Source organism: Puma concolor, chromosome B3 (assembly GCF_028749965.1).
Source record: "Puma concolor isolate L17-30 chromosome B3, mPumCon1.1.hap2, whole genome shotgun sequence".
Lineage (NCBI taxonomy): Eukaryota > Metazoa > Chordata > Mammalia > Carnivora > Felidae > Puma > Puma concolor.
This window is the reverse complement of record NC_141672.1, coordinates 139853053-139877482: the sequence shown is the minus strand read 5'-3', so window position 1 is coordinate 139877482 and position 24430 is coordinate 139853053. Positions and strand designations below refer to the sequence as shown.

At 58.7% G+C, this 24430-nt stretch overlaps 1 protein-coding gene and 1 long non-coding RNA gene across 4 annotated transcripts in view; one reads left to right on the top strand and one right to left on the bottom strand.

The window, feature by feature from the left end:
• Positions 1 to 19306, top strand: part of KLHL25 (kelch like family member 25) — a 34922-nt gene extending 15616 nt beyond the window's left edge. The window contains exons 1-3 of one of the 2 annotated variants that reach the window (XM_025919748.2): positions 4336 to 7552; positions 9809 to 11613; positions 17592 to 19306. In XM_025919748.2, the coding sequence (XP_025775533.1) occupies positions 7456 to 7552; positions 9809 to 11589 (1878 nt within the window). In that variant the 5' untranslated portion in view covers positions 4336 to 7455 and the 3' untranslated portion in view covers positions 11590 to 11613; positions 17592 to 19306. Of the gene's footprint in view, positions 1 to 4335; positions 7553 to 9808; positions 11614 to 17591 lie in introns of those variants that run through there. The other variant, XM_086711497.1, reaches the window with a different exon arrangement.
• LOC147580433 (uncharacterized) lies at positions 2173 to 8047 on the bottom strand. 2 transcript variants are annotated; one of them, XR_015252904.1, is made up of 3 exons: positions 7845 to 8047; positions 3593 to 4069; positions 2173 to 3370 (listed from the first exon to the last, which is right to left on the bottom strand). It is a non-coding gene; the product is annotated as an uncharacterized LOC147580433 (long non-coding RNA). The 2 variants fall into 2 exon arrangements; XR_015252903.1 differs by lacking the exon at positions 7845 to 8047 and adding an exon at positions 4174 to 4313.
• Positions 19307 to 24430: the final 5124 nt, after the last annotated feature.

Below are 24430 nucleotides of genomic sequence, written 5' to 3'. Positions count from 1 at the left end.
TTGCGTCTTTTGTATCTTGTGCTTTTCAATCCTACATTGTCTTGTCAGTAAAAATGATTGAGCTCCTGGGTGTGCCCCTTGGCCTGTCTAACTTGGTCCATGGAGCTCACACTGAGAAGGCAGGGCTCTGAGCAGAGAACAGGGTGCTGAGCACCGTGGCCGTGGCTGCTGTGGGCTGGGTACGTGGCCCACACAGCCCCTCCTGAGGATTCGCTTCTCTCCTTAGCAAGATGGCTTCTCTGAAAGAACAAAACCTGGCCGGTGCGGAGCTGACAGAACCCTGACCTTGTCTTTGAGCAGCTAGACACAGCGTGGGGGACCATTAGATCCTTTCCCTGAGGTGGCCTTGCTTAGCCTGGTGTCCTCATCTGAACAGGAGCCAGAAAATGACCCTAGAGGCCGCTTTCGCACTAGGACCCTTTGCCACGCACAGGAGAAAAGTTGATTCATTACCCGCGTTGGGTGTCTCGGAGCACGGAGGCTTCATTCTCCTCGAGATGGCGCTGTTCCAGGTGCGCAGAAGGGTTGACAAGGGTTACTCCAAGGGGGATACGGAGAAGGGTGTCCAGTGGCTGGAGCCCCGGGCTGTGGCCCCCAGAGCCTCTCTTCTGTCCCTTTGGTGTGTGGAAAGAATGATACAGATCTGGGCTCACAAAGCGCAGGGGTGGGAGCTCTTTGCCCAGCGTCCCTCCCGTGAGGTGCAGGTGAGGGTTGGACATAAGGCCGTGGTGAGGGTTGCACGCGTTCACACAGAAAGCACTTGGAGCAGTGCCCGCAATGGAGCAAGTCCTTGGTAACTATAACTTAGTGCTGGTGGAACTGTCACTGCCATTAATCTCGGAGCTCCCGTTCCCACGTGCAGGTTACCGAAACAGTGGGGCAGGTGGCAGGATTGTGCCTCTGGCCCTCGTGGGTGAGTGAAGCCATGTGCCTGGTTTGGGCCAAGGAGATGGGAGCGAAAGACGTGTGTGTCTTCCAGGCCGTGTGCGGGTTCCCAAGCGCCCTCTCTCTTCCCTGTGGCTTACTGACTGGTGACGGGGTGCTGCTCTGTCATCTGGGTCCCTGGGGCCGATAGTGATGACAAGGACACTTCTCACACTCACCCCCCACTACCCCCGAACCATGATGCAAGTGGTATGAGCCAGAGAGAAATCGCAGTCCTCCGAAGCCTCTGAGCTACAGGGGTGTTTGTTGATGCTGCAGAACCTGGCCCATCCTGATTAAAGCGGACAGGCCTGAGCCGGCCGGGTGTGGTTGGGGGACCACCCCTTCTGCGTGCGACACCCAGCACGGCAGAGGCCCCTGGTGGTCATGTGTTTCGTCTGGCTCCCTTCCTGACCAGAACTCTCTACCGTTTGCAACAAGTGTTGCTTCATCGTCCAGGAGGGTTGCACAGCCTTGACCCCTCACCTCCTGTCCTGTGCCTCCTCTGGGAGGGGCCTATTCCCCTGGGTAAACGAGCACAGAGCAACCCCCCGAGCCCTTCCCCAGAGCAGCGTTTGTACACTAGCAGAGTTGGCTTCCACTTCGGTAGGTCTATCAGCTTGTAATAAGAGCACGGCCTCCTGGCTAGCAGAGGCTGAAGCAGCCTGGATCCCGGCTCAATCTTGGAAGCCAAAGAAGCTGTCCTTCCTCAACTGTGCTTAACCTGCGGGAGCACCGAGGGAAAAGGCAAGAGCACGTGGAGAAGGTGCTGAAGCCATTGCCCACCCTCCGGGTCTCCTGGGATCCCCATCCCCTTCCAGGCTTTGGTTGCAGGTGGACGGGTGGACCTTAGGACTAACCGCCTACCACGGGGCACTGTAGGGGAGGCGCTGTGGCACTGGTGATCGAGACCTCAGATAGCAGGCGAGAAGCGGGTTGTCCTGCAGTGTGGTCTGTCAGAGTTGTGGAAGGCAGTTGGAAATCTGCCCCGTGAGATGAGCTCAGGGGCGAACCGACCTGCTCTCTGCGTTTCATGGGGAGCCATCCGATGCAGAGTCATTTGGGTACCACCAAAAGAGGAACCTCATTTGTTACTAAGTGCTGGGTGAAGCAACACCCTCACCCCTTCCCTGAGCCAGGCTCCGTTCTCGAACCGCCCTTACAGCCAGCCCATTCCCCTGCAGGAGGGATGGGGTGAGGCTGTGGGCTGGTGTGGGGCAAAGTTGCATCTAGCCGACACAAGGCGTGTGTTACACAATTATCATGACTTTACTGCAGGATTGGAATCTTGCACAATAAAGAGATGGAAAACAAAATCAAAATACATACACAAAAATACAAATAATTCTAATCCTTTGCATTTTAAATTAAAAACAGGGTACCTACAGGGCGCCTGGGTGGCTCAGTCAGTTAAGTGTCTGACTCTTGATTTCGGCTCAGGTCATGATCTCACAGTTCGTGGGTACAAGCCCCGCATCGGGCTCTGTGCTGACAGCACGGAGCCTGCTTGGGATTTCTCTCCCCTTCTCTCTGCCCCTCCCCTGTTTGAGTGCATGCTCGCTCTGTCAAAAAAATAAAAAATTTTTAAATAAAAATAATAAAAAGGTACCTACAATTTTTTGAATGTACATAAAGTTTTATTACTTTCTTAAAGAAAGGACCATTGAAAGGCAGAGGCTTTTAGGGAAAGGGCCCTTTGTGTGATAGTGCACTCGTATCTGGAATGATCTGCGCCTCTGATTCGGTTACCCTGGTCATACTGATTTGCTTTCAATTAACAATTAGATTTGTGTGCTCTACAAGGGCGCTTAGTCTGCTTTCCACTTGGCAAGGGGAAGGATACCCCTGCACCCTGCAGGCTCCCTGAGGTGCTTGGATCCCCAGACGCAGGGGTGGGGTGGGGCAGGCATCTGGGCCGCAGCGTCACACGTCAGTCCCGAGATCCCTGCCTGGGAACGGGTGTTGAATCACACAGCCCTGCGCTTATGTGGTGTTTCATAGCATTTAACTCCTTCCTTTTTCACAGACCTCACAGGCTTGACAGAAACCTTTAGCGTTTTTTTTTTTCTGATCGCAACAATATCATACAATCATTTAAAAAATCCGAACAACCTAAACACGAATAGACCGTGAGCACTGCCGTATTCAGAGCAAAGCAGAGGGACGCCCGGCTGGCTGTCAGTGGAGCGGGTGCCTCTAGATCCCGGGGTCGTCAATTCAAACTCCACGTTGGGCGTAGAGCTTACTTACAGAACAAAACGAAACCAGAAAGCGGAGGGGAGGGATGGAGTCAGGATCCGGAGTGTCTGCTCCGTTCTTTGTTCAGCGGACGTGGTAGTAACAGCAATGCTGGAACAGCTGGCCGTGTGAGCATATGCTAGAGGCCCAGGCCACTGGAAGCGCGTGTCATGTACTGTCTGGTTTGTCACTTGCTTTTAGCGTCACTCTGTGGTTGAAACAGACCCAGGGAGACAAGTGAACTTTCCCAGCACCACACGGTCATGGCTGTGGTCTTCAGGGACCCCGTTCTGTCTGCCGTCCCTGAGGAACCCTGATCTTCCCTCCAGGCCACTTTGTCACAGCCGTCAGAATGCCGCCACCAGAGAGGCATCTGCAGAATACTTGCCTTCTCTCCCCACCCCCAGGCCCCCTCCCACCTCGCTCGCACCTTGGCCTTTCTGTTACGTGTGTCTTGATCTCGACCCCGAGATCAAGAGTGAGAGCCGCCATCTTGATTTGGTGTGGGCCTTCAACGTAGCCTGGCCTCCAGCAGTTGCTCAGTCAGGATCTGTCTCAGGGTTTGAGGTTGGGTGATGCGTGACCTTTGCGGTCCCTGGGGCCAGTGTCTGGGGCCCCGGTTCCGACTTGCTGGCGGGGGCCCACCTGCTGCAGCTGGGCTGTCCAAGGCGACTTCCTCACTCGCGTGTGTGGTGCCTGGGCTCCCGTGGCCAGAAGGGCAGGGGGAACGGCCAGGCTGCCCTCCTCCACGTGGCAGGCTGCCGTCTCCTCGAGGTGTGGTCAGGCCTCCCGTTGTCTGGCTTCCCCTGGAGGGGGCACTGCAAGAGTGGAAGCTGCCAGTGTCTGAAGGTCTGGGCCCGGAAATGGGCACAGCGTCTCTCCGGCTCCCTTTGGTCGGTCACAGAACCTGCTCGAAAGGAGGGGACATAGACCCCGCCTGTCAGTGGAAGCCGTGTCACAGTTTGTGGGCATCTTTAGTCGTCCCCCAGCCCCATGTGACTGTGCCCCTACCTGTCGGCCTGGCCTTTCTCTTCCCTCAACGGGCCAACTTTGTTTCTGCCCTGCCTTTGTGTCCGCAGCCCTGCCACCTGGAAGCGTCCTTTCCCCTGTCGTCATAGCCTGGCTCATTGGTTAAGCTTCAGCTCACGTGTCCCCTCTTCACAGAAGCCTAAGTGACCCCACCATCTTCTTGTCACCGTGACCTACTGCTGTTTTGTTTCCTCACTGCTGGTCTGTGTCCGCCTCCCACACCGCAGGCCCACGGGGACAGGAACCTGTCTGTGTCCGTCCCTGTCTCCCACGCCTGGTACATAGCACGTGGGGATTGTTCGGGAAGCTTATGGTTGTTGAGTGAGTCAGAACCACATTACCTGCAACCCCCCGGCGGGGCCCTGGGCTTTCCCGCTCCCTCTGGCCCCCCGCAAGGAGCAGTAGCGTTGACATCCTGATTTTGAGGAACTCGGGCCCCTGGCAGGTGGAGGGAGGCAGGGAGGGGGTCGGTGCTGCGGCCAGATGGAGTCGGGCTTTCTGGACAGTGGCAGCAGTTTGATCCCGTGGCGTATTTCTCCCTGGGAGTGGGGGCCTTCAGCTTCTCGTGGCTGGGGAACAGGCAAGTTTCTTCTGCAGGTCTCACCACTGGCTACTTTGTTTCCTTGTGTGTTTCTTCAACTTTCCAAGGGTGATGGGAGAAATGAGCCGGGCACATTGTTGTTGGGTGCACTTTAACTGCTTCTGTGCAGGTGAGGATCGCAGTGTGAGCAGAAGTGTGGTCTGAGGCGGGTCAGTACCTCTTAGCAGGATGAGAAATTGCTCGTTTGGAGCATGGCTATTACTTCACGTGCCTTAAATCCATCAAAGCCCAGGACAACGCTTAGGTAGTCAGAGTAGTTCTGTGATACAGCATGAGAGCGTCTGATTTATCGTGGCCCCCGAGGCAGGGAGCCAAGGAGGCTCTGGGCAGACACGCTTTTGGGCACACACACTCTGGCACGTTCACCCTTCCCGCCACTGGCCGGGAGCCTGTGTCCTGCACCCTGCGTGTCCTCCGCCCTGCGTGGGGCTGCCTGTGTGACTGGTAGTGAACACGGAAAACCATCTCATACAACCCGTTTTCGGTGTGCGGGGGGGTGCCCTCCCTGCAGGTGGAGAAGGTAGAAGACCCCTTAGCAAGGAGAGCAGCCCCTGGTCACTGACCCCCAGGAACTGATGTGCAGTGAGTGCTCGTACTGCTTGCGGCTCTAGGTGACAAGGGACGGAAAGCCCTCTCGGAGCAGAAGGGCAGCCTGGCCGTGGGCTCTGCCTCCTCCGTGCAGCTCCCGTCCTGGGTGGCACGGCCACCGACCACTGCCGCCCCTGCCCTGCCCCAGTGCTCTTGGCACCTCTACCTTCCCCTGCAGTTCAGGAAACGTCGCAGACAAGAGTCTGCTTGGCCCATCGCGGTGGCCGGTAGGATTGCACACGGATCGGGCTCCACGCTCAGGGCCAGGGCCCGGTGATCTGCCGCTTTGGCCAGCCGGGCCCAAATGCCCAGCCTCGGGTTCTGCGAGCGCTGACCCGAGCGAGGCTGTGAGTGTCCACCGCACGCGTCCATCGTGGCGGCCCCCTCGAGTGCCTTCTTCAGCCCAGCCTTCGTCTTCTCTGGGGCGGCTGGACGAGTGCTCAAGGTGAAGGGGATTCCATGCACTGTATGTGTCTCCAGGCTTCGTCATGAGCAAAGGCGGGGTTCATTCAGTCGAGGCGAGTGGCCGCTCTGTGCCAGGTCCCACTGGGTGTTGGGGTCGCATCAGTTAGCCCTACCCGTGGTGTCCACCTTCAGCAGGTTGGGGAGACTGGGGACGAACGCGTGTTACATAGCAGTGGGTGCTGTGAGGAAGGCAGAATTGGGTGAGGTGTGGAGAGGAGGTGACCCCAAAAGGTGGTCAGGTCACTCTCTGAGGAGGTGACGGAGTGGGCCATGTAGACAGGCAGGGGAGCATTCCAGTCCGAGAGGGAACCTGTGAAAAGGTCCTGAGGCCCAGTAAGAAGTCCGGTGTGGCCTGAGGGGGCGAGCGAGTTGGAAAGTGGCAGGATGTGATGACAGAGGGGTAGCCAGTGAGGAGGGGTCAACTCATGTGGGACCTGGCTGCCACGGTGAGAACTTAGGATTTCACTGAGGGCGCTGGGACACCCCTGGAGGGTTTCGAGCTGGGCGTGATGGGATCATCACTCTGGTCTCTGGATGGAGCACAGATCGTGGAGAAAGAAGCAGAAGCCAGTCAGGGGTTTCCAGAGGTCAAGGGAGGGACAGAGGTGGGGATAAGGATCAGAGTCGGGGCTCACTTAGGAGCCACAGGACTTGGTGGGGGCCGGGTGCTGGTGCCGGGGAGGGACGAAGGGAGCCTGGGCATTTGGCCTGAATAAGAAGGAGCATGCTGGTGCCATTTCCCGTTTGCCTGGCCTGGGGAGCAGCGGGTCTGGAGGAAATGCTGAGGGCTCTCCTGGACGCGTGACGGTCAAGGCGAGCCGCTTCCAGATGTCCTGTGGTTGAGGTGAGGGGCCCAACACAGGGCGAGTAGCACCCAGGGCCTCTGGCTCTTAGGCCGGTCCTCCCACTCCGGCCAGCCCAGAGCAGAGGCACAGCCCTGGGGATCCTCAGGGACCTGGGTACAGGTTTGCAGCTCACATGATTCCATTCCTGTGTCTGGGCCTCAGCATCCTCATCTGTAAACTGGGGTGATGAGACCCTCCACCTTCTGGAATCACGATGCTTCTGGGACATCACCTCACGGTCCGGGGCAGGTCCGTGCATGACTGATGGCTGCTGTCTCTGGGAGGTTGGCTCAGATGCAGGCACTGCTCACAAGGAGGTGGGACAATCTGAGGAAACAGCCGGGCAGGTGCCTCTGCCCTCGGCACGGAGGTGCCCAGACAGGCAGCCATCTGGGGGTGGGAACCTGCTTGGGTGTGTACGCCCATCCCTGGCTCTTTGCCTGTGCGGGGAATTTGCGTCAGCGGGCAGGCATCTTGGTGCTAAGCAAGACATCAGTCAGCTCTGGGGCCCTGGGCTGCCCATTCAGCACTGGCCTTGTCACCACTTGACCTCATTCCCAGGGCAAACGTGGCTGCTCTTTGTGGGTTTGCCCTGCCTTTTGATGCTTTCTCATTCTTTGAGTCCTGCTTTGTCCCGTCCTTAACCCCCTCCGTAGGGAGTCTCCACCTGGACCCCTGAGTTGGAGTCCTTGGGGCCACACCCCCAGCGTGGCGTACAGGTCAAAGGCCATCGCTCCTATTCAGCCCAGACACAGTGGGGACGGGATGGATAGAGTCAACTCAGTGAACGTCCATGTTTGGGAACATGTCTGTGAACAAGATTCGGGGAAACGTGGTGCAGGGTCCGGAATTCAGATCTGGGGTACGTGCCAAGCTGCCAGGAAAGCCTCAGGGGGCTAAGCCACCGAGGCCTCCCGATCCCCGTGCCACCCAGCCCCAGGGCCAGGCTGAGAGGTCACGCTCCGTAAATACTTGCCAACAGCTGAGTGCCCCTGAGGCCTGAGCAGGACAGGGACTTCGTTTTACAGAAGAGAACACCGAGCTGCAGGGAAGGGGTGCCCCAGGATGACGATCGAACAGGAACTATCGTGTCCAGCCTTGGCCCACCTCTCTTACTCTTGTGCTGGCTGCACCCCCCATCCCCGTGGGCTCACCTCATGACCCCAGAGCCCAGTGGCTGGTGTGCACAGCGGTGTCTCTGGTGCATCATCAACTCGAGGTCTGCCTGGAGCTTGGGGGCCAGAGCAGCAGAGCCAGACCCAGCCCGGGCCCAGGGAGCAGGGGCCTTGCCCAGGCAGCTCGGATCACGTCAGTTTGTGGTTTACTTGGTTCTTTGCCAGGGGAGGAGTGAGGCAGAGAGACAGCACTGTACTTGGACACTAATTTACGATTTCACTGAAGCATGAAATCGCTTCCTTCCCTTACCAGATTATTACTTAAGCAGAAAATTGACTTGGAGTGGGGGTTGGGAGAATTATATACTTTTGAAAATTAAAGAGGAAAAAAGGCTAGGTTTGGGGTTTTTTTTTTTAACATTTTTTAAAGTTTTGGGGCACCTGGGTGGCTCAGTTGGTTAAGCAGCCAACTTCGGCTTAGGTCGTGATCTCACAATTCATGGGTTCGAGCCCCGTGTCAGGCTCTGTGCCGACAGCTCAGAGCCTGGAGCCTGCTTCGGATTCTGTGTCTCCCTCTCTTTCTGCCCCTCCCCTGCTCACTCTGTCTCTCACAAATGAATAAACATTAAAATTTTTTTAATATTTTTTAAGTTTTATTTATTTATTTTGAGAAAGATCAAGAGAGCATGATCAGGGGAGGGACAGATAGAGAGAGAAAAAAAAAAATCCCAAGCAGTTTCTGTACAGTCAGCACAGAGCCCATCGTGGGGCTCGAACTCACCAAACCATGAGATCATGACCTGAGCCAAAATCAAGATTCAGACACTTAACCGACTGAGCCACCCAGGTGCCCCTGTCTATTGGACTTTAATGAAGATGCCTTGGAGTCCCGCACGTTCAAGTGTGTGACAAGCCCGTGTCTGCCCACACAGAGCAGCCTTCTGAGGGCCAAGTCCTGGGTGGGGCAGAGGAGGACATAGGAGGGAGGCAGGTGAGACACTCACTATGGCCCAAGATCCTGGAGTCGCCTGTAGGGCCTAGGGAAGCTCATTTGCAAGCTCAGTTGCTGAGGCAAATCTGGATTGCATTAGTGGTCAGCATGCCCTGCTGTCACCTGGGCCTTTCTTGTGGCTTGCTTTTTGGGACCTCAGAATTGAGCCGGTGTCTTTCAGGTGAGCCGCTGTCGGCCCAGCTTTGCCTTCAAACCCTTGCTCATCCCCACTGGGTCAGGTGGCCTCTGAAGACCCTGGATTTGGAGAACGTGTCTACACTGAGCCCTTAGGCTGTAGCGGTGGCTCTTGGGAACTTCCCAAGGGCAGGGTTGGTGAGGGACTCTGGCCAGTGCTGCTAGGAGTCCAGCTCAGCCCAGGTCTTGCTGGGAGCATGGGGGTGGGGGAGGGGGGGTGGCATGTGAGGCCCTGCTCGGGCTCCATGGCTCCCTGGGCTCCTTGTTTCCAGTCTGCCACAGAAAACCCGGAAAGAATCAGCCTCCTTGGGCCTGTGGAGAGTAGAGATTGGGCTTGGAGCTGGAGGGCCCACATGGGGATCCTGGCTCCAGCACTTTGGGCAGCCAGCCACTCTGCTTCTCTGAGCCTTGGCTTCCCCAGCTGTAGAAACGGGCCACGGGAGCCTCGGCCCCAGAGGGCAGCTTGAGGGTGGGATGTGGCCCAGGGCACAGGCTACTTAGCACCGCCCCGACCTGCTATCTGCTTAGTGGCCCAGGGACACCATATTGCATGTTCTCTTGTCCCGGGGTGGGCAGCCACAGCTCACAGCCACCCAGACGTGGCTCATCTCCAGGCCAGAGAGATGTTAGGTTCCACAGCTGGTCCGAAATCAACAAAAGCAATTTCTGAAGGGCAGAGGTCAGACCAGCCACTGCCACCCGCACGTTCTCTGGCCACGTGGTCAAGGGGAGGGGCGGAGCTGAGAGAGGAGGGGCTGAAGGGTGAGCCAGCACAGGGCCAGCCCCTCTCACCTTGTGTGGCCTTGTCCCCTGGCAGGTCACCTCAGCATGTCGGTCAGCGTCCATGAGACCCGAAAGTCGCGGAGCAGCACGGGGTCCATGAACATCACCCTCTTCCACAAAGCCTCCCACCCTGACTGCGTGCTGGCCCACCTCAACACCCTGCGCAAGCACTGCATGTTCACGGACGTCACGCTGTGGGCAGGCGACCGTGCCTTCCCCTGCCACCGCGCCGTGCTGGCCGCCTCCAGCCGCTACTTCGAGGCCATGTTCAGCCACGGCCTGCGGGAGAGCCGGGACGACACGGTCAACTTCCAGGACAACCTGCACCCCGAGGTGCTGGAGCTGCTGCTGGACTTCGCCTACTCGTCCCGCATCGTCATCAACGAGGAGAACGCCGAGTCTCTGCTGGAGGCCGGTGACATGCTGCAGTTCCACGACGTGCGGGACGCCGCCGCCGAGTTCCTGGAGAAGAACCTCTTCCCCTCCAACTGCCTGGGCATGATGCTCCTGTCGGACGCTCACCAGTGCCGCCGGCTGTACGAGTTCTCGTGGCGCATGTGCCTGGTGCACTTCGAGGCGGTGCGGCAGAGCGAGGACTTCAACAGCCTGTCCAAGGACACCCTGCTGGACCTCATCTCCAGCGACGAGCTGGAGACGGAGGACGAGCGCGTGGTCTTCGAGGCCATCCTGCAGTGGGTGAAGCACGACCTCGAGCGGCGGAAGGTGCACCTGCCCGAGCTGCTCCGCAGCGTGCGGCTGGCCCTGCTGCCGTCCGACTGCCTCAAGGAGGCCGTCTCCGGCGAGGCCCTCCTCATGGCCGACGAGCGTACCAGGCTCATCGTGGACGAGGCGCTCCGCTGCAAGACCAAGATCCTGCAGAACGACGGGGTGGTCACCAGCCCTTGCGCCCGGCCGCGCAAGGCAGGCCACACGCTGCTGATCCTGGGGGGCCAGACCTTCATGTGCGACAAGATCTACCAGGTGGACCACAAGGCCAAGGAGATCATCCCCAAGGCGGACCTGCCCAGCCCCCGCAAGGAGTTCAGCGCCTCAGCCATCGGCTGCAAGGTCTACGTGACCGGGGGCCGGGGCTCCGAGAACGGGGTCTCCAAGGACGTGTGGGTGTATGACACCGTCCACGAGGAGTGGTCCAAGGCGGCGCCCATGCTGATTGCCCGCTTCGGCCACGGCTCTGCCGAGCTGGAGAACTGCCTCTACGTGGTCGGGGGACACACGTCCCTGGCAGGCGTCTTCCCGGCCTCCCCGTCTGTCTCCCTGAAGCAGGTGGAGAAGTACGACCCCGGGGCTAACAAGTGGACCATGGTGGCCCCGTTGAGGGACGGCGTCAGCAATGCCGCGGTGGTGAGCGCCAAGCTGAAGCTGTTTGTTTTCGGGGGGACCAGCATCCACCGAGACATGGTGTCCAAGGTCCAGTGCTACGACCCCTCGGAGAACCGGTGGAGCATCAAGGCCGAGTGCCCCCAGCCTTGGCGGTACACGGCGGCCGCCGTGCTGGGCAGCCAGATCTTCATCATGGGCGGTGACACCGAGTTCACGGCCGCCTCCGCCTACCGCTTCGACTGTGAGACCAACCAGTGGACGCGGATCGGAGACATGACCGCCAAACGCATGTCCTGCCACGCCCTGGCCTCGGGCAACAAGCTCTACGTTGTGGGGGGCTACTTCGGGACCCAGAGGTGTAAGACCCTGGACTGCTATGACCCTACGTCGGACACGTGGAACTGCATCACCACGGTGCCCTACTCGCTCATCCCCACTGCCTTTGTCAGCACCTGGAAACACCTGCCTTCGTGAGGAGCGCATGCAGGGCCCAGCCAGGTGAGCCGCCAGCACCCCGGGGCCCGGGCCCGCTCTGGGTCAGGGTCACTGTGTCCTTCCACCTGGGTCAGGGTCACTGTGTCCTTCCAGGGGACGATGGATAGGGCAGCAAGTGGCTGGGTGCTCTGGGACCCCTTTCTGGGTCTGGAGCTACAGCCTAGCTCTGCCCCTTGCTTGCAGTTGACCTTGAGCAAAGCATGTCAGCCCCCTGCCACGTGGAGACAGCCACCTCAGACAGGTGTGGTGCTTCCCAGACATGGCTGCACGTCAGAGTCACTGGAGTCCTCAGACAACACCACGTGGAGTTGAGGCCAGCCGGCCAAGTGCGAGGGCAGTCTCCACATAAGGGCATCCTCTTCACGGTCACGGTCAAGTACAGGGAAGGGATGCAGATTGAGGTCAGCCAAGGACAGAGACGAACAGGGCAGGGTCCTCTCCCCACGCGGTCAGGATGGTGTCACTGTGCCCACATCAGTGGCTGACCGTACGTACAGAATATTCCCCAGCGGGAAGGCTCACACAGGCTCAGGTGTCCGGGGTTTTTACCGGGGCCCCATCACGTAGGCTCGACTGATGGCCCACGTTGTTACTCTGCCTCCAGGTCAGCTGGTACAGCGTGACCCAGAGCCCCTTTCCTAAGTCACGCAGATGTGCCCACCCCAAATCCTGCCTTAGGTGGAGACAGTCTAATGGGTATGACCCATCATCTCCCAGAAGCCAGGGGCAAAGGCCAGACCTCTTTACAACACGAATGCTAAAGCCCACACCACACCCCAGACCAGGCGACTCTAGCGTGTATCCAACACGTGAGTAGCACCCCGGGGACCTGTGAGGAACATGATTGATGGGCAGAGGGCTCAAGGGGCCAGGGGGGTGCTGGAGCTGTGGGGCCAGGCCCCCGGTGGAGGCAGCGGGGTGCTCCTGTCCTGCGAGGTGGTGAGAGGCCACCTCAGCGCGGGCGGCATGCCGAAGGAGGGAACCATGGCCGGGCAGGACGGCTGCAGAGCGCTGCCCAAGGTACTGCTCCTACCCTTGTTCTCAGTGCCATTATTACAGGAGATCCTCACCCAAGGGGGAGGTGACACTGGATGCTGGGGGCTAAGGGGCACAGGTGCCATTTGGGGGGATGGGGGGGACACAAGGAGGGACTTGCCCAAGGCCTGAGGGCAGGTGCAGAGTCAAGTGGAGGGAAGGACCAGCTTATCCAGACTGGCCTCTTTGAGGGGCAGGGTCAGTGCCAGTCCTGAGGTTGGATCAGGGTGTCCCAAGCCAGCCTGTCAGGGAGCTCAGGAATAGGGGCTGGTGGGTTTGTAGACACAAGGGAAAGGTTTGAGTTCTGGTTCCATCCTCCTTGGTCAGGCCCTGGGGAAGCCAGGCTGTGTGTCCCAGCCCTTAGTCCTCCTCCTGGACCCCTCACACCTGGGACAGGAGCAGCAGGTTCTGGGGTGGGAGGCAAGGAGGCATGGGTCCCAGGGGCTCTGAGAGGCTGGGGCCTGCGGTGGGAGATCCCAGGCTCTGCCTCCAGCACAGGCCAGCTCTCCTTACCCAGGAGGGCTGGTGACCAGTCACAGCTCTGAGGCTGACCCGGAAGCCTCTGCACCCCCCTGGCAGCTCTCTGGCAGCTCTGAGAAGTCGGCCCTCAGGCCAGGTGCCCCCTTCAGTGCAGATCACAGAAACCCCCTCAGGAGCCAGCCTGGACTGAAAACCTAATTTGCTCCGTGACATGGTGGCTGCTGGCCTGCATGCCGAAGGCTGTGCACAGCAGAGCGGTTCCGACTTCGCTGGGACTGCTCCTCCAGGCGAGCAGATGCTCCAGCCAGACCAGCGTGGCCAGGCCTTCAAGGCCTTGACGGGGACAAGCCAGGCAGGCCCAGGTCGCATCGCCTCCTACGTCCAGGGTGTTCGGACCCCCAAAAGCCAGCCTAGATAGATAGGGGCTTCCGAGTTGTCCTGTTTTGTTTTAATCTACTCCCTCCCTCTTGGAGAGAAAAATCTGAGCGGCCCAAGTTGTTGGTCCCCTGGGGCACAAGCTTTAAGAGAATGGTGGTGCCTCCTGTCACCCCCCCCCAGTTCCTCCACTCTGGGGTGCTCACCTGTGGAGCCTGAGGGCTTCTCCCGCTGGTGCTCACCCCTCCCCACGGACCTGACTAGTGGTTCATCCCCATGTGGGAGGAGGTGGGGGCAGGCCAGGGGACATAATGAGCCCTTTACCTCTCCAGGAGTTTCCCCCGTTCCAGGGACACATCGTTCCTTGGTTCTGGCTCTTACTGGCTGCTTGACCCCAGTTACCTAACTCCCCTGAGCTCAGTGTTGCCATCTCAAACACAGGAGTGAAAATCATGTTACTCACAGTATTTGAAGAGGCCAAGTGAGGGGCAGGTTGAGAGTTGGCGCTTATGCGAGGCAGTGATGCAGAAGGATGGTGGCCGTGATGGTTTGGGGATGCTTTGGGCGGTGGGGGCCCTCTCCACGTCCCTGGGCTAGCCCCTTCTTCTAGAAGGGTCCATCGCCCATAGTCACGAGGCACGTTGTATGTGCACATCTGAGTGCAACAGGGGCCTTGTCCCTCCAGTCCGGCCCAGTCCGTGGTGGGGGTGCTGTCGTCAGCCCCATCTCCAGGACGAGGAAGCAGGTGCAAAGAGGCTGATTGCCCAAGATGGAGCCGGTCCTGGACGGGACCGGAACGCCACGCCTGGGCCCTACCCTCCCAGAGCCACGCTGCCTGGTGAGACTGAGCAGCTCCAGCCTGCACGTTTCCCGAACTCCTGCACCAGCAACATCTGCATCAGAGGCACAGGGCCTTTTTAGCCTTCAGCTCTTGTCCCGCATCTCAACTGTCTTTTTACTTGGCCCAGCAGCCCACCAGCCAGCCTCCCCGCAGTGCCTCTGGGGCCTGAGAGACGGCCCCTCCCGAGGCTCTGCCCTCCAGGCTGACCCTGGGTGGTTCCCGCGCCCTGCACTGCCTGCTTCAGATCAGCTCCGCCTGCCCTCGTCAAAGGCAGGGCGGACCTCCAGGACCAGCCCCAGTGTCCCAGCCAGATCTACATATGTGGGTGATGGCAGGCCCCCGGAGCCCGGGCTGGGTTACCCTGGGTTACTCACTGAGTGTAGATCAGCCGCGAAAGTTCTTTTTCTCTCCCACTGAGTCCCCCTGCCCCCATCAAGCCCTTTAAAGGCACAGCCCTTGCCCTCATGTCTCCTCCCCTGACCCCCACCCAGCATGTCGTGCAGGCATCCAGGCCACCAGGAGCTCATCTCTGCACAGGCATTGTTAGGCCCCAGCCACTTGGGGTGTGGGGGCGGAGGGGCCTCCAATCCCAGCTCTGGGAAAGGCTGAGCCGGTTAGTCCCCCTCGGGGCCCCACGAGGGGCTCGGTCACTGCCATCAGAGGGCAATTCCGCACATTCTGTCCTGCCTTCAAAGAAATCACCACCGAGAGGAAATCCCAGAGCGCAGACCTACATGGACGGGCCTGGTGTATTGAGAAAGGAGCCCGGGCAAGAGTTCAGGCCTCTTGAAACACATCAGCTCCATCTGTCTGTCCATGCATCCATCCATGCACCTGGAGTCTTCACTGGGCTTGTGTTTGCCAGGGCTGGCCCCATGCCAGGCCTGGGATCAGCACGGAAGTGCCCTCCCTTGCTGCAGTCCAGCAGGGCAAACCTGTTGTGTGTGCGGGCAGGGTGACCATTGACGCCCTGTCTCTGCAAGGTGGAGGAGTGTCCCCTCTCACAGATGAGGAGACTAGGCCTCAGAGAAGCACCTGCCAAAATTTGGGGTGGCCCATGGCTGTCCCAGTCTGGAGGCAGCTGTGTGGGCTGGGAGGGAATTCAGGAGCCAGCCAGTGTGGCTCCCCAGTTCCTCAGCCTTTCAGGGTGCCCCTAGGTGCAGTCTTGTGTTCAGCAACAAGGGACAGCCCAGAGGGGCCCCCGTTCCCCAGGTCGGGGTCTCATGGGTGGCTCAGAGGTTTGGTTTGGGGCAGCAGTGGGGCCCTGCCTAGAGGGGAACAGCACCCTGCCCCATCTGCCTCATGCGTCCGGAGGGTGTGGGGCAGACAGGCCCAAGGTTTAGGTTTGCCACCTTAAGAGTATCTCGGGGTCCTAGAAGCCTCATGACCCAGCTTCTCGCTTGTGAAGGGCCTTCGCCAGCCCCGCTGAGGGAGCAGTGGCTGCTCTGCCTACCACCTGGGGAGTGCTGACCCCACAGAGCTCAAGTCAACCTTCTAGAAGCCTTGGCAGGGAGGGAGGGAAGGTATACCCCACTTGAAAGAAGAAAGCCCCACGGATTCCAGTGCTGGCTTGAATTTTTAAATGTTACTTGAGTACGTGCAGACTGACAAGTAGGTAAAAGCCCCTTATGTGTGTAGTTCTTACACGGCTGTGCAGTGGACACGAGCATGCTGGTTAAATAGAACCAAAGCTCTAAAACCAAGAATGGCGTCATCATTCGTTGATGTTCTGCAGAGAGCGTCTTGCCTCTTTGCCTGTTGGCTGGAAGGACACGCAGGCTTTCTGGAGGGCTCCCCCTGCCCGTGCCAAGGGCTGGCTTATCTGTGCCTCTCCGGAGCCACCGTGACACCTACTTCGGGCAGCTCATCATGCAGGCCAGACATCATCCGTGTCCCAGGCACAAATGGGCCTGCTTGGTTAGGGCCACCTCTGAGCCCACGGCCCTTACGGCACTGGCCAGAGGAAGTGGCATCTGGTGTTGAAATGGTGCGTGGACGAGCAGGATGCCCGAAAATCCTCCGGAGAACTTCCGGCCCCCTCCGCACAGGACTCCAGAGAACCTGCTCGTAGACTACAGCCCCACCACTGTCCCAAGAGCTTCCTCTTCCTCTGCCTGCTGGCTCCAGCCGAGGGTGTCCCTTCCTGACACACATCCACAGCCACATCTCCACGCAAACTCACGCAGGGTCATGCTGAGCTGTCACAATGGGTTATGCTTTGAAGATGACCGTGATGGCCAGCTGCTGGGTTCTCTTACCTGCTCCAAGGAGGTTCTGCACAAAGCCTTCCACGTGCATTAGACCACATCATCCTCTCCGGGAGGCTGAGATCCATCCCCTCGTGTTCCCCAGGAAAAGCTGAAGCTCAGAGAGAGCAGGCGCTGCATTGATTGGGAAGCTGGCACTGGAGTGTGAGCTCGGTGGCCACAGGGTCACCCCTCATTCACCACCGTCAGCCACCACAGCCTATATCATGGCCCAGGTCGATGGGCTGCACAGTGAATGTCTGTTGAGGGCGTGAATGAATGTGCTGGCTGCCACCCACAGCTGGCCCGTTCTTCTAACCACATGGCCGGCCCACCCCTGCTTGCCCCCTACTCTCTGACCAGGTCTGCCCCCTCGCTGTTTCCACCTCACTGGCCTACTTTATTTTGATTTTCAAATGTGCCAGATTCCTACCTCAGGACCTTTGCACATGCTGTCCCTCCTGCCTGGACTGCTGTTTCCCCCTCTGGCAAACTCCTGTCCATCCTTCACATCTCAGGTTAGATTATTGCCACCTTCCCATACCCTCCACCAAAATAAAGTCCTGGTTCTTATCCATAATTTTTTGTTTTTCATGCATAGCACTTCCGTCAACTTGTGATTACTGTATGCACTTATTGGTACAAGCGTGCAGTGTCTCCCACCTGGGGGATGATCCAGGAGACGGCAGCTGGATTTCTTTGCCCTCCTGTCCCCCAGGGCCTAGTGTGGCACCTGCTGGCTCATGGGTGTGCCGGGTATGTGGTTGGAGTGGCTGAATGGACAGGTGGGTAGTTCCCCTGTTCCAGGAGGGGAGACCAGGGCTCGGGGCCACAATGCTGGTAAACGAGAGAGCTGCCTTCTCACACCCAGGCCTTCTGTTGTCGGGCCCCAGGCTCTAGCCCCTCACAGTGGTCTCTTGATTATCACTCTGTTCCAGGGTAGGACAGAACCATGTGGGCATGATTCATACTCTGTCTCCCTCCCTCCCTCTTTTCCTCTGCAGACTCCGTGTGTCTGTCCCCACCCCGCGGCCGCAGCCCTCACCGCCAGAGTGGCCCTGACCCTGTCTGCCACTGCAGGAAGCCCGGCCCGGCCCCACACCAGCACTTGAAGTGGCCGGAAGCCGGCCCCACCGGCTCTGGGAGCAGCATTCTCGGGGCTGTTGTGAGCTTTAGACAAGGGAAGAGAAGCTGTCTCGAGAGCCCTGTGTGTCTGCCTGAGGCCTTGGCCTCTGTGAGGTGGTTTGCAGGGGAGAGGACCTTCCAGAGGGGCGTGGACCGACCCCAGGACTCCCTCAGCCTTGGGGCAGAGACACATCCGCAGAGTCGTGGCCTGTTGCCGCAAACCCCGCTCGGGGGGCTGAGAGGAGCCCTGGGCGGGCTGGGGTGGGTGGCACCAGGCAGTCACACAGCACTGACAAAACAGCCTTTGCCTCGTCGCCCTGCTGTGACCGTAATGTCACCCAGCACGGGGTGTGTCGGGTCTCATGGAAGCCGGGTCCACCAGGACTGAGAGCAGAGCTACCTGGGAGAAATGAAGACACACTGTGTAGGGGGCAGAAACCCATAGGGTGACCTCATGGCACCTGCAGGACTTCGTTAGCAAATGGCCCCGAGACCCCCCAGCGTTAAAGCAGAAACCTTTGTGCGCCCCTCCCCAGGGTGGGGCTGTGCTCTCTGTGACCTCCCCACCTTCCTCCCAGTCAGGGCAGCTGTGCCAGGTGCAGAGGGACACTCGTGCCCCATCGCAGTGGGACTCAGGGGCCTGTGTCCTGTTAGACGAGGGTGCCCCCCTCAGAGCCTGCCGGTCCCAAGAGGTGGCAATGACCCCATCATCTCCCGACAAGACCGTGAGGGCCCTTAGACCCGGAGCAGGTGTGAGCTGGGGACCCCAGGGTCACCTTAGGGCACCCACTCTGGAGCCCACTAGCATGGAGGACAGCAGCAAGGCCCGTGACCCCCGGCGTCCAGCTGGCCGTTTTGCTCCCTGAGCTGCAAAAGGCAAGTGTGGTCCCCGAGAGAACTGCCAGTCCTTCGCTCATTTCTCCACCTCCCCAGCCACTGGGTCCCTCACCAGCACATCCCCAGTATCTGGGGTTCTGGAGGGGTCAGCTTGCACCTGGTGTTCGGGCTTCTGGCTCATCCCTTGCCAGTCCCCGGGGCACCACTGGAGGGGGAAGGGGCCTGCACCAAACCTGTGGCTTCCCCGGCCGCCTGCCAGCTGCCTGCTGTCCACTCGGTGCTACTTGGCCGGTTCAGGACTGGGGCCCCGGAGCAGGCTGAACTGGTGGTGGGGCCACATCACAAAGCACTTGCTGTCTGTGGTCTCGCCCTGCCCCCTCACAGGACCTCTGTGCTGCCGCTGGGCCTGTAGGCATCTCTCGGGGGCTAGGTTGCCCCCCACCCCGGAGCACCGGGCACTGGGCATCATCGATCGGCTGCCACTTGGGGAAAAGCTGGAAGCGGAGTGCGTTCCCGGGTCCCTTGGAGGCCACAAGCCCTTCCACAGCAGAGGCTGGCCTCCTTTGCTCCGGGAGATGGCTCCACCAGGGAGGCCGGGAAGGCGGGTGGCGGGGAAGCCACCCGCCGGAGGCCCCGGGCTGCAGGACAGCCAAGGTGGAGTGACCACACTTCGCGCACAGCACAGCGGGCCTTGCAGTGGTGTGTCCCCCGAGTTGTGTTCCTTCTGTTTCTAACTTAATAAAAGAGCTGAGAAAAATCTTGAAACCTTGCTTCTTCCCCGGGGTGCTGGGACCAGTCTTCGGACCCAAGGCGCGGCCAGACTTGGATTTGGCCCCACTAGCCGGGGCTCGAAGTTACCCCCCACTCACTGGCGTCTGCCCCTCTGGTGAGTTGGGGGGGTGCGGAGACCCCCTCCCCAGGGACCCTCCGGCACCCAGATGAGAGGTTCCTTTCCTCGGATTATTTCAGCAGCAGAATCCAGATTGCTTTCCTGAAAAGCCCCTGTGAGGGGAACTCTAAATGCACTCATCTCTGTGAGCCCTGGTCGAGGGGTAGCTTGGTGTCATGGCCCCAGGGACCAGCATTACTTAGCCCAAGGTGGCTTCTCTGACGCTCCCGTCCGTGATGTCCCTTCATGAGCCTTCGCGGCTCATGTGAACGAGGGGACAGGGCAGCGGGTGCTCGGAACCTCGGCGGTGTGCAGGCCCCCGGAACCCAAACTGACCTTTAACGGCATGAAGAGCTGATTCAGATGCCCCAGGAGTGTCACAACTCATTTCTCACCAGGTTCAACAAGCATCACTTGAACTAGTGAGTCGATCTCAAAAAGATGGCACACTTAGAACAGCCGAGCAGAGACGCCCTCCCAGCTGCCTCCGCGGCCCCCAGGCACAACCCTGGGAGGGACACCCAGCCCTCATACTGCCCACTCCTGCCCCTGTGAGGAACCAGGCAAGAGGTTGAAGCTCCTCCCCACGGGCTCACACTGGTAGCGGCAGGGGGTAGAACCAGCTGGCTGTGGGTCTGAGTGTGTGTGTGTGTGTGTGTGTGTGTGTGTGCGCGCGTGTCCCCAGTTCAGTGATGGCAGGGCTAATGGAATTGAGGTCAGGTTCTGTAAAGCACTAAATACCACACTGGGCACCCGGAGAGCCTGGCTTCAGTGAGAATGGCTGCCATCCTCCCAGTGGTGGATGTGGGATTTGCACCCAGTCTCTGGCCAGCACACCCAATTGTATTGGTTCCTTGGACACCCAGGGGCCAGACCGTGTCTGGGATGGAGCTTTGGGGAGGGGAGCCCATCAGTGATGGAGTAAGAAGTCCTTGGGAACCTCGTCTCAAGGTGACTGTCAGAGCATTTATGTTGTAGTTCCTGATGTGGAAAAGTGGACAAGAAGGCCACGGGAAGCACTGTCAGCCTCCCCGGGGCCAGGAATGGTGGCGGATTATCCCTCCTCCCAGAGCGGGAGCCGATGAGGGGCAAGCCCAGACCACCAACCCCAACGCCATGTGGAGACCATCCCTGTTCAACACCCAAGGCTGTATGTAAATCCTGCTGGGGAAAGAAGGAGCCTTGCAAGCAGCAATGATCTTTAATGAGGCAGCTCAGAAAGAGCTCTTCTGGGTTGTCAGTAGGTGGGTATTTTGTGCGGTAAGAAACAAAGTCCATCGTCCCAGCCCCTGCCCCACAGGAGGGGAACAGTCTTCTGCAACAACACAGGTGGCCTTGGAGGTGGCCGACTTCCCCAGCGTGGTGCCCCACCTGACCTTCCAGCCTCTGGCCACACAGCACCTGCTGGCCTTGTGCCCTGCCCCAGAGGCAGGTGTGCCCGGGGCCGATTTCCAGCGGGGACACCAAGCTGCTCTGGCTTTTCACCTGCTTGGTTGCCACCTTGGGCTGTGGGCTTGGGTTTGGACAGAAGCTGTCAACCTGGGATTCAGGATCGAATTTGGGTCTGTGCGCTTGAATGGGGAAAAAATTAACACCCTTAACTTTAAGAATCCCTTGATGACAGCACTTTCTTCAATGGGAACATAGGGAAACACCCCACTGGTATCAGCAGCCTCCATGACTCTCTCTGGATGCTTTCATGGCATTACAATCATAAATACCTTGAAGTTACACAAACTCATGACTGTGTGTGTCCAAATTATAGTAATTCTTTGGCCACCAGATCACGTTACTAATGTGTGAGTAGAGAAGCATGGACGTAAAGGTACAGATTATAAATTTGGTTTCTAAAATATTTCATAGGTGTTCCAGGCAGAACCGTGTCCCCAACTCCTATGTTGAAGTCCTCACCAACCCCCAGTGCCTTAGATAGTAGCCATTTTGGAAAGAGGGTCTTTGCAGATGTGATCAGTTAAGGTGAGGTCATAGCAGAGTAGGGTGGGCCCCTACCCCAATCTGACTGGTGTCCTTAGAGGGCAGATGTGGACACAGGCCCACACACGGGGAATGTTGAAGCTATACCCCACAGGCCAGGGCACTATCAGAAGACAGCAGAGGGGCACCCGGGCAACTCAGTCGGTTAAGCCTCCAACTTCTGCTCAGGTCATGATCTCGCAGTTCGTGGGTTCAAGCCCCACGTCGGACTCTGTCCTGACAGCTCGGAGCCTGGAGCCTGCTTCGGATTCTGTGTCTCCCTCTCTCTCTGCCCTCCCCCGCTCATGCTTTGTCTCTGTCTCTCTCCCTCAAAAATAAATCAACAACAACAAAATCAAAAAAACGAAAAAACATAGGAGAGGGGCCCAGGATGGACTCTTCCCTAGTGTGACAACAGCATGGGCCTGCCGACACCTTGATCCTGGACTTGCCTCCAGAACTTGAAGGCCGCACATTTCTGTGGCTCAAGCAGTCCTTGCAAACTAATGCAATAGGTTTCCCCCTTAGCCTGCATGTTTCCACTTACTTACTTAACACCATTCCTCTGAGGAGTCCACAGGCTTCACCCGCTGACGCGGGGCTGGAGCACCGACAAGGGTAGGGTTGGAAGCCCTGACCTAGGGTGAGCCGAGGGGTGCTGGGTCCTGTCCAGACAGGCTGCCATGCCTCTCTGCTCATTGGAGGTACCCCAGCAAGGACTGCAGTCCTGCGGGGTGCCCTCAGCCCAGGACCCACGCTTAGCACAGTAACCTCATGCCTTCCTGGTGTCCTGATCTGGGAGGGAGCCAAGCTATCAGCCCAGAGCCCGACTCAGGACTCGAACTCACAAACCATGAGATCATGACCTGAGCCAAAATCAAGAGTCAGACACTTAACCAACTGAGCCACCCAGGCGCCCCCCACCCCCCAAATGTTTTTTTCATTATCTTTGTGTTAATGTTTATTCATTTTTGAGAGACGGAGACAGAGTGCGAGCAGGGAAGGGGCAGAGAGAGAGGGAGACAGAGAATCTGAAGCAGGCTCCAGGCTCTGAGCCGTCAGCAACAGAGCCCGACGTGGGGCTCGAACCCACGAACCACAAGACCGTGACCAGAGCCAAAGTCAGATGCTCAACCGACTGAGCCACCTGGGCGCCCCCCAAATGACTTTTAAGGTCAGAGTGCAGTGTAGTTTTAATGGAAAAGACACAGGCTTAAGGTCAAAGGGCAGGGTCTTTGCCAGCTGACACTCTGTGGTTTCAGAGCCAAGCAGATCCCGATTACAACCTGCCTTGTGCAAGATATTCTCGGACTTGGCTCACCTGAGCCACCCACCTGGAAGCATAGTTGGGGGATTAAACAGGAACACGTGGATTTCTTTCTTGCCTTATGGGAGAGATCTGCGAGTGAGGAGGAAGGAGTGAGCCAGCCACTCCCCCTCCAGAATGGTCTCCGCTTCGGGCTCCGAGGGGGACGTGGGATGCAGCCATGGGGGAGCGCGCTTGTCCCTGGTCCCCGAGCTCTCCAGGACGTGTTTTCCCGTGTAGGCCCACAGAGGTCATTGCCTGCAGATGGAAGCTGAGTGGGACAGAGTGGAGGCCTCTGCACGGAGGGCCGGGTGCAGACGTCCACCGGGAGAATTTGGGGTTTGGTGGAGAGCCTGGCGAGTTTGTACCCTGGTTTGCCTGCGGCTGAGGGGCTCCCAGGATGTGGGAAAGTGGCATACAGACCAGGACAGGGGCTCACCCCACCTGTGTCCCCTCTGCTGGCCCCCTGGGCTGAGGGGGCCTGGCTCTGGAGCTGGCCTGGGCACCGTGGCTGGAGGCTGGCAGCGATTCAGGGGAGCATGACTAGGCCTCACCTCCCATGCCGCCCCCAGTACATACCGGCAGCATGTCATGGGCAAACCCCAGAACCTTTCAGATCTCACACCTATAAAGAGGGCCGGCCACGCCCTCACGGGGTTAATGACACAGGCTGGTGTTTTCAAAAGCTCCCGGGGTGACAGGCCCCTGCAGAAGGGCACTCAGTCCCTGCTTCATTGAGTTGAATTGGGGAGGATTGGACTGCCTTCCCAGCCAATTACTTCATCTAATTTATGGACCAGCAACTTTGTGCCGGGCACAGGGCTCCATGCTGGTGGCTGCCGTCCCCCCAGGGTCCCGCGACCCAGCCCTCCTGGTGGGTGACAAGGCCCCACAAGCTTTCACCCCATCTCTGCTGCCCCAGTCAGGGCGGTCTGCAGACAGACTCATCGCTGTACCCAACCCCCCCACCCCCCAGCCCCATGAGCACCCAGGGCTGCCTCCCAAGCAGTGCAGCCTGGGCAGGGGAACAGGGGAGGTGGGAGCAAGAGACAGGCTTCCCCCTAACTCCCCCACCCTGTCTCCTGGGATGAGCTCTGCTGGGACAACAGACCCTCATCCAGACACTGGCTCTGAAGACAAAGCATGCTCTGAGATTTCACGCAGTACGACAGCTCATTTCAACTCCGTAAGAACTTTATGGGTTTTTTAAATTTGTTTGTTTGTTTGCTTATGTTTATTTTTGAGAGAGAGAGATTAAGCACAAGCAAGGGAGGGGCAGAGAAAGAGAGGGACAGAGGATCCAAGGCAGGGTCCGTGCTGACAGCACCAATGGGGGGCTCGAATTCATGAACTGTCGGATCATGACCTGAGCCAAAATCAGGAGTCAGATGCTTAACCGACTGACTCACCCAGGTGCCCCCAACTCCATAAGAACTTGAGAAGGTAACTCTGCCCTCTGTCTGCTTTGGAGAGTGGATGCTGGTGCTCTGTGTCACATCTCTGGGCTCCTCCTATGGCCTTGTCACAGACTGGGGGCAGGACACTGTGTTTGGTCTTTCTTGCTGTCCACCTCCCTGCTGCTCAGGGAAAGAAGCAACATGTGAACCTGACAGGTGAAATGTTACCAAAAAGCACAGCTGCTGAGGTTGGGCTGTGAGGCTGTGCCCTGATGGAGGGACCCACTCGGGCTGTCGGCTTCATTCTGCCCTCCA